Raw genomic sequence first — 9,320 nt, forward strand, 5'->3', positions numbered from 1 at the left:
TTTTTTCAGTTTTACTGCCTTCAGAGTTAAACATGCTGTATTTCATTTCCTCCCCTCTCTCCCCCCCCCAGTTAAATCATATCAGCTTGTACCAAAGCTATTGCTTACCGTAATACGGGGATGTATTTACCACTGAAGAAACAAAGTCATGCTGGGTGAAACATTTCATGCCAAGGTGCTGTCAGTACACAAAGCAGAAGTTCTGGCAGTGGTTTAGTGCTAGATGCATCAGATCCGGCATATCACTCCACTAAGATCAGACCCCCGTGGTAAAGTGGGTGTTTGTCCAGTTCATCACAAGCAAGCATTTAAAGAGCCAGAGATATCATATATCATGCAGGAGGCTGTAGTTTTAAGCATGTAATTTATTGCTTAGGATACCAATCTCTTAAAAACTCTTTCAGCAGTGCCTTCCCTGTGCTGAGTGATAGCAGTAATGCTTTCTTTCCCTTCATTTCTTCCGCATAAGATATAAATTCATTGGCCATTTCCAGACAGGCTACATTTCCTCACTCTTTTGAGGAAGAGTGGATGCTGAAAAACACCTCATCTACACCCAAACTTGAAAAAAATGAGACTCACACATTTACATAAGTCTTTATTGCATTGTTCAGAGTTAATTAGCAACAAAATAAAGCAACTACAGAATTCTCTTCTCCTCATCTGCATTGTGCAAAGCTCTGCAATAAATATCATTAATCTTAAGACATACGCCAAAAAGTATATAAACGATACAATTGTTTTCAAATAGTTCTTTCATCCAACTCAGTCCTCCCAAAACACAGTAACACAGCATAGAAATATCCTTTTTTTACTGTTTTGACTTATGGAAAATAGGGCTCTGTGCTTGGAAGAACAACTCAGGAGACCAGCCTGTTGCCCCTTCCATTGAAATCCTTGAATAATTTGCACGTGAGCTGAGATTCTTTCCTTCTGAAGAAGAACAGCTTTCCAGGACTGTGTCACTTAAAAACAAAGCCTTGGCAATACCTGCAGACACAGGAGTTGCTAGAACCGTGGTTGTATTCACAGAGTTGAATCTCTCACTCCTGAAGCACATGTCTTTTTCACTGTTCTCTTTGCTTCCAGAATTAGGGTTCCTGTCAGCATGCTCACAGGACAATTGTGAGTGCCAGCTAACTGGTTTTATGCTCAAAGATGCAGTTGGTTTAAATCTCTTGTTTGCGGATGGAGGGATCCACTCCTCAACACTGGCAGGTGACTGGCTGTTACAGAACTGCTGTGGAACAGAGCTCGTACCTTCTATGTCTTTACTGCTGCTCAGCCTTTCACGTTTCACTCTCCTGCCAGTAAGCTGCTGTAACAGAGTGTTCTGAAAGGAAGATCTAGATCGCTTGCGTTTGGAATGGATTTTAGTGGGATTTTCAGAGGTGAATACAGTGACAGAAGGGCTGTGTTCCCCAGCAGGCCACAGTTTTTGGAGAGGTTTTGCCACAGGAGTTGACTCTGAATAAGGAACAAAGTCTTGAGCACTAAATGTATTGCAGTCTGAATCATAAAAGGAGCACGTTACTGGTGTGCTGTGCTTACGAAAAGCAAGCGGGGTTCTATGTAGGGAGGATGTCTGCTTTGAACTGTTACAGGAAACATCTCCAGGAAAAAGCACCAATTTGGGAGTTGTGACCTTTTCTGTTGAAGGATCTTCCTGTATCAAAGAGTTACTTGACTTATTTAAGGATTCTGCAGCTTTTGCTCCCTCGCCTGCATTCACTTCAAAGAGATCAGCAGAAGCATTGTAGCTTCCTTCAGGGCAGCCCCCACTCCATATCACCTCTCTCTTATTTATACTTTTGAAAGCATTTTCACGTAGCTCTGTCAATGGTTTTATTTCCCCTTCATGTATCCTTCTTATAACACTGGGAGTTGCTGGACCAGAGTCCCATGCCCCCATGAATGTAAGATCTTTTATTTGGTTTGGTATACAAGAAGAATTTTCTTTATTTCCACTACCAGATAAACAGCTGTCTTGTACAGAATGCACACAGGTAGCTCTCTTGCTCCTCTGTAAACAAGTTTCTTCACGTTCAGCAGAACAATGTGGGCTGATAAAAGAACAGGCTGACTTTGAAACTTTAGCACTTGCTTCTTTGGAGTGTCTGCTTCTTTTGGAAGCAGAAGTCTCAGATGTTACTTGCAGGGACTTTGATGGAGTAAGTAGATGAGAGTGAAGTATAAAGCAAGACGCTCCACATTCCTTGTCAGCTGAACATAAAACACTACTGAAAGAGTTATGCTGTAACACCTCATCACTTAGAGGGTTTGGACTGGCCTTTAGACAAGCAAATGATATGCTCTCCCAGCTGTCTTTCTCTGCTGATGGCAAGAACCTCCCTGATGCTTCAGGTAAGGCACCAGCTACTGGGGTTTGCCTGGGATGAGATTTGTTATGATTTATACTCAACTTGCTGCTTTCAAGAAGGCCACATTTACCTACGTCAAGATTAGGTGATGTCACAAAACTCTTATATTCTATTCTGGCTAAAAATTCATTTAGGCTTTCTGAGAATGGGAGCTCATCCCAAAGCATTGAGTCTGCCTGAGATGCTCCAGTTAGATTTACACAATTAGAAGCTGAGGTATGTCTCCCATAAAAAAGCAACTTCGGGGATTTTTCTTGGCAACAGTAATTTCCACTATTAGTCTTTGGGTAAATGATTTTTGATCCAAAGTCCAAGGGATTTTCTAACAACTGGGAACTGTTTTGAAGTGAACACTCAGTCTTTGAAGAAGAAATTCTCTCTAATTTATCAGTGGCAGAGATTCTGTCAGCTTGACTAAGCTGTGAACTTAATTCATTTTCCTCTTCTTTATTCCCTTCCTTCACTGAAGAGCTGCAAAACTGTGAATCCAAAAGAGTTTGATTGTTAAGGCTTACACTACATGATTCTACAGACACAGGCCTCCCCTCTTCTTCATGCTGTTCACTCACCAGCTTTCTCACTTCCAGAGAGGGAAAATCTTCTGCTGTTACCCAAGCAACAGATGAAGTCAGGCTGAAGGATTGCTGCCAGGACCCTAAAAAACTTTCTCTACCACTAGATTGAACAAAACAGGAGTTTCTGCTCAAAACAGACAAGCTGCTGAGTTCACTGACAGATTCATCTATCGGAGCTGAAGATGCATCAGGTAAGTATGAGCTGTTATTATTGTTCCTGAATTTCACAGACTGCAGGAGCCGACGGAAGTAGCTGATGACAGTAAAGCCAGTAACAGCAGCATTTGGCAGGAAGATCTGGCAAGCTGTAAGGTTTTTTGTACCTCTATTAATTCTGGAACAGTTTTGCAAGATGCTGCTGGCAGCAGAACACGCTCCATCTTCACTTCCAAAACCCTGAGGAAAGAAAGAAAAAAAAAAAATAGTATAGTGCTTTGTTTTAAGACAGAAAAAATAATTAAGGCATGTCTTCTAAGTCAGGATTAAATGTAGGTCTCCCTTTTTAGTCAGAAATGCAGGGAAGGGAAGGCAAAACAGTCTGTCACACAAAGCATAACTCCCTGAGAAATAAGTACTGGCAAAGGCTATAAAGGGCATCACAGTATGAGGCACTTTCCTCACTGCAATTATGCAGAGTTCTGGAGCTAGAAAAATGACCACAAATTCTAAGGAAGAACTTCACAGAAATTTTCCTCCTCCTGGTAGGGCAGTGGGTGCTCCAGGGCTTCCTCCAGAGCAGTTCTGTGCAAGTGACAGCTGCTAATGCCTGTGCTCTTCTTTTATCTAGGAGGCACTGCACAGCACTTGAAGCAAAACATTCTGGTACCAAGTACATGACTTGGCAGCTCAGCTAGCAAAGCCAGCGTGGTATTCAATATGTGCTACCTCAACCTCTGGTATTCAAGAAACATCTACATGTTGTACTAAGGGACACGGTTCAGTGGGAAAATACTGGTGGTAGGTGGATGGTTGGACCAGGTGATCTTGGAGGTCCTTTTCCAAGCTCGGTGATTCTGTGATTCCATTAAATGGAAAAAAAACAATGACAACTTTTTTTCCCTCAGGTTTATTTGGAGCAGAGTATTTCAAAGATGCAATTCCTTATATCACCTGCTCCACTCCCCAAAGATAGTGGAGGTGGAAAATGGCATTTAAATCAGAGAAAATGATCCAGTGTTTTGAGAAGAGGATAAACCACCTTCAACCTCTCCCTCAAAGTCTGGCAATGCCAGAGAAGACGAAAGCTGTCTTCAAATTCAGCCATCCTCCTACTCCCTGACTGCAGGGTGCAAAGATCGAGGCTGAAGGCTGTTAGCCAAGGACAACACCCTCCTAGTTGTAAAGCTTAAAAGTAAAACTTGCCTTAGAAGTCAATATAAATGAAAACAAAAGCAGTATATTATACTGTTTCTAATTTTTATCTGGGAGAGTGCAACTACATGCACAACTGAACATGATACAGAGATGTTATAGCCAAAGGCTGAACAAATGGCCTTAGCATAGGTGTTCAGGCCATGTGTGCAGATGAGTAGCAACAAGGCTACTGATGTGCAGAATTATTTCTCACATCTTTAAAGGCATCAAGCAGAGAGGCAGTGAAGGCTCCAGTAAGAAACTTAAGCCATAAGGTCTTCGAACTTCCACTGCATATGCATGCCAAGAGAAGAATCTCAGCTCAGGCTTGCAACAATTGGAGATGAAAAACACTTGTGCCAGATAGGATTTATAATATGAACAACTCTCAAGAGCACCACTTGAAGTGATGAACTTAAAATACAGCTCCCATGTAAATATTACTAAGAACTAATATTCCCAAGTCTGTTAAACACACGGGCAAACCATAAATGCATATGCTGAGCAGCTGTACTTTATCAGCATTTTTAAAGACTTAAATCCAGAAATGTTAAAATACTGCAAGGTGATGCGTGCATTTCCCTACATTTTAGAAACCAGGAGACAATGCAGCATGGAAAAGGTGAGGCAGTGCTTACAAAGAAATCTGTTTTATGCTTGAACTGCACGTTTTGTTTTGCTTCTTTTTTTTTTTTTTAATATCCTGATTGCAAGCTGTTACTGACAGGCACAGGAGCTGGAGTTACAGAGTGATTCCCATACCCAGGCCCCACATTTTCTCCTCAGAACAACAACATCCCAAAAAGATGTCTTGTTTATGGCTCCAGTTGGATACAAGCTAATGAAAAACTCAATACAAGAGAGTAATGTGGATTAAAAATTACCTTCACTCCAAATATAAATCTTTTTCCAATGAAACAGGTTTCAACTGCTTGAACTAACACTGCTGGAGATGCAGCTTTGTTTGTTTCTCCTGACAGTTGATTAAAGTCTTGAATACACCTTGAGTAAAAACACATAGAGAAGTAATGCACCAGAGAAAGCCTTACATAGCAGTTCAGCTGTAGTACAGGTAGGTCTGTAGGTAGCTACTGTGTTAGCATCAACTGAACAGAATGAAACAGGCAATTGTGAGCCTAAAAACTGTTCAGTTCATTTCATCTACTGCGATGAAATAAAGTAAAACCACTGTCATGATTTATTATACATACAACTTTTGAGTGCTCCTCGTATGTCTCCAATTTTTGTGTCAGCACAACTGCACTAAGGGACATGGTTTAATGGGGAAATGTGGGTGACAGGTGGATGGCTGGACTGGATGATCTTGGAGGTCTTTTCCAACCTTGGTCATTCTGTGATTCTATGATTTATGTATTACAGTGCTGTCATATATGCTGCTATTTCTTGTTACATCCTTTCCGCCTACACATTTACAGAGATGGCAGCATCTATATTAAGATATGCAAATAGTTTTGGTGTTTATGGTAGTGCAGCAATCTAGCGTGGAATGGCAACCATTGGAATATTAATTATATTAATATCAGAATTAAGAAGTATTAATCTGTGACCAAGTGATAACAAAAGTCAGTGGGAAAGAACATACAGAAACAAGCAGTGAATCTATCTGAGTGTCTTACTGCAAGTTTCAATATCAGACAGTCTTGTAATGTGGGTGGTCAGGCTCTAAGGATAAACAGCTTTTCTTAGAAGTCTCTCATTGCATAAGGAATACCTGTTTTTTTCTCTGATACAACCAGCTTTACACCTTTTTCTTAATCCAAACTGTAAACCAAATCAACAAGAAAGAAACAACAATAACAACCCTAAAGCTCTATGTTTACCAGAAGAGTTTTCTTCTGAAAACTTGAGGAAAAATTATGTTTATCTCCCTGGAAAAGGCAATTTACTTTCAACGAAGGAAACTCCATATTGTCAAATTTAGGAGGCAGCACCCAAGCAAGAAGCCCAACCAATCAAACTGTGAAACTTAAGTTGTCTTCAATAGGTCAGTAGAGGATCTTTTACATAGAAGTAATCCATCTCAAAATGCTTTCAGGAAGAAACCAAACTTGAGCACTTTCTCAAGGTGACTGGTACCTGGGAAATGCTGGCAGGAAGCACTTCAGCAGCTTCTTCCTACTCACCTCCCCATCATCCATGCTCATCTTAAATGCTTTTCAACTGAAGAAAAAGCAGCAGCTATATAGCTAAAAGCAATTAATTCCTTACCTCTGCAGATTTCCTGCAGTGACGCCAAAGAATGGATCTAAGCAACTTCCAAACACAGTAATGTCAAACAAATCATTTGTGTCAGCAATCTTTAGGGACAGTCTGTATCTGTAGCCTGCTTCTTCAGCTTCACCTGTGCAGCCACATTTAAGACAGTTAAACCTACCAGAAAAGAGTGAAAGAATAAAAGAAGACTGAATACACGAACTTCTGTTAGTCACTGCTGAGATAAGAACTTATCTGCACTTGTAAGTACCGGTGAAATAATGGGTCAAATATTCCATTACAAATTTTAGGATTTTTTTTCTCAGTCTTTATCCTTTGAGGCATTAATATTTAATACCTAAATTCCATACCTAATTCAGTACCTAAAGGGAGCCTACAAACAGGAGGGGAGTCAACTCTTTGAAAGGGTTGATAACAGCAGGACAAGGGGAAATGATTTGAAGTTGAAGGAGGGAAGATTTAGGTTGGATGTCAAGGGGAAGTTCTTTAAAGAGAGAGTGGTGAGGTGCTGGAACAGCTGCACAGAGAGGCTGTGGATGTCCCATCCCTAGAGGTGTTCAAGGCCAGGTTGGATGGGGCCCCGAGCAACCTGGTCTAGTATTAAATGTGGAGGTTGGTGGCCCTGCCTGTGGCAGGGAGGTTGGAGATTCGTGATCCTCGAGATCCCTCCCAACCCTGTCCATGCTGTGATTCTGTGAATATTGCCATTAGCTCATTAAGGGGCCTGTGTTACTACAGAATCCCTATAGCTTCTTTTATGGATTAAATGTTAGCCTGATGTCAATACAGAGACACAGTGGGCTCAGAATGACCTCTGGGGAGTCACTATGGATTCCTTAGCATCTGTCTCTGTTTTGTCCTCTTCTGGAATTCTTTCTATAGCTTTAGTGTAAAACCTAGGTTTAAATAGATTACAAGGAAACAGTTCAGTTGCATGTTCACCTTCAGCATGTAAATCAATAGATATTCTTACTTTGCACAGCCAGCTCCTTTCATTTTGTGCTGATATTCACTGATTTATTCCTCCTCTATGCATCATTAATTTGACATAACAGCGGGGAAAAAAATGAAAGCTTGCGTGTTTCTGGACACACAATAAGCAGAAGTGTTTTAGAAGACTGGACAACACATTGAACATACAGAACAAGAAATAAAAGGTAGGATTTGACTTACAGAGGCTTTCAGGTAATGCCTTCTAACCTAGGAACAGCACAGAACTGAGCTGCAAAGGATGCAGTTGGAAGCTATTAACACACATCACTCACTCTCCTACACTACCTTTCAGTATTGCATGGCACTTAACACAATGGAATCCTGATGCATAACCATCTCCAAACTGCTGCAGGAATACAAAGAAACCTATGTAGTGCTAATTTCAGATATTTATGCTACTTATCATTGATTTCTTTGATTGCTCAATTATTGGTAATGTATTGTTCAGACCTGAGACTTCCCAGGCCTCTCTGACTGTTAACAGGGCACACGGGATACAGGACATACCTCCTGGAGTCCAGGATCAGCCTCGACAAGCAGCTCTGACAAGCAGGGTAGATGAAGCAAGAGTTCTGGACGGAAATTACAGAGGCAGCCAAGAGTCGTCTTGCACTACTCATGTGCTCACTGGATCACCTGAAACAGGGAAGCCAAAACGGCTCATTGAGTTCTCATGTTCTGAGATGTTAATACAGACTGCTTTTAACTGGGTTTTCCCAACGCTTTGAAAGGCAACCCTCGGGAAACAAAGATCTCTGTGAACAGCATCCCTGTTCAGACACGTACCCCCAGCCTTAACCCTTCAAAAGAGATGAAGATACATAATAAGAAGCAAACATTCAGGAAATGTATATAATGTTCCAGCTAAATCATTAGACTTTAAAAAAAAAAAGAAAGAAAGGCCACATAAAGACCATAAGCCCTATAAAAGAAATGCTGCTCAGCTGTTCCCTAGGGCAGCTCTTGCTTTAATGATGCTCTTTAAGATACTGGTTATGATGCAACTCCAGATCCGTTCAAGACAGCGTGGCTTACATGGAAGAAGACTCAAGTGTCAAACACAGTTGAGCTTCCTTTGCTTCTTACACTCTGAGATGGAGTGCAGCATTTACGCATCCCCACGGGTTATACGAGGGGATCCCTTCAGGGCCACATGGACAACACCCCCACCTGCCACGCATCCAGCAGCGTCTGCTGCCCTCTGCCGTGCAGGAACGAACACACGCCTACAGACTTGACGCTGCCGTGTTTACCTTAGGGCTGTGTCACCGGAACGAGGGCTGCGCCGCCACCCCGGCAGCCCTCAGGGAGGCACGGAAAGCGAAGGCCAGAATGCGAGCGCTGTGCCCGTGCTGCAGCCTCGCATGGAGCAGCTCCGCGCTGTCCCAACTCGGAGGAAAACCCGGAAGACGGAAGTGGTTGGTTGGTAAGGGCCGTTGCTAGGGGCGGGGCGATGCGGCGCTCATCCAATCACAGAGCCGCTCCGCTTCACGAACGAGGAGCTCATCCGCAAATGGGAGCGGGCATGCCGATCAGAGGGCGGATCACGTGCCCCAAGCAGCCAATCGCTGTCTTCTCACCGTGCCCAAACTTCTCATGTCACGCCTGCCACCTCAGCCAACCAACCGCGAGAGAGCGCGCGAATTAATCGCAACCGGTAACCAATCGGAAGCCCGGATCGCTTAGCGCCCGCCCACCACGTGCGAGACCATAACCCATCCCCTTCAGGGCCCCCCCCCCCCTTAGAGTGCCCCGTGCCGGGGCACAGGGGAGGCGCCTCCAC

General features: G+C 42.8%; 1 protein-coding gene and 1 long non-coding RNA gene across 3 annotated transcripts in view; both read right to left on the minus strand.

Moving 5' to 3' along the window:
• The window catches only part of LOC128074598 (uncharacterized), a 482,510-nt gene that overhangs the window by 57,181 nt on the left and 416,009 nt on the right, over positions 1–9,320 (minus strand). The gene's annotated exons all lie outside the window — the stretch shown is intronic.
• On the minus strand, positions 346–9,059 carry DDIAS (DNA damage induced apoptosis suppressor). 2 transcript variants are annotated; one of them, XM_052669552.1, is made up of 6 exons: positions 8,791–9,059; positions 8,045–8,173; positions 6,539–6,700; positions 5,194–5,311; positions 2,951–3,352; positions 346–2,860 (listed from the first exon to the last, which is right to left on the minus strand). In XM_052669552.1, exons 2-6 carry the CDS (start codon positions 8,155–8,157, stop codon positions 812–814), a joined length of 2,844 nt encoding a protein of 947 aa, XP_052525512.1. In that variant the 5' UTR covers positions 8,158–8,173; positions 8,791–9,059; the 3' UTR covers positions 346–811. The 2 variants fall into 2 exon arrangements, with proteins under 2 accessions (XP_052525512.1, XP_052525504.1); XM_052669544.1 differs by having other exon boundaries at positions 346–3,352.

Source organism: Tympanuchus pallidicinctus, unplaced genomic scaffold, assembly GCF_026119805.1.
Source record: "Tympanuchus pallidicinctus isolate F22 unplaced genomic scaffold, pur_lepc_1.0 scaffold11, whole genome shotgun sequence".
NCBI lineage: Eukaryota > Metazoa > Chordata > Aves > Galliformes > Phasianidae > Tympanuchus > Tympanuchus pallidicinctus.

Excerpts from the sequence above, each read along its gene's own strand:
- DDIAS (XM_052669544.1), bottom strand. The coding sequence starts at position 8,157 with ATGAGTAGTGCAAGACGACTCTTGGCTGCCTCTGTAATTTCCGTCCAG. Across the intron at positions 5,312-6,538 it reads ACTGCAGGAAATCTGCAGAG|GTGTATTCAAGACTTTAATC; the intron begins GTAAGGAATTAA and ends TTTTTACTCAAG. Across the intron at positions 3,353-5,193 it reads GATTTATATTTGGAGTGAAG|GGTTTTGGAAGTGAAGATGG; the intron begins GTAATTTTTAAT and ends TTCTTTCCTCAG.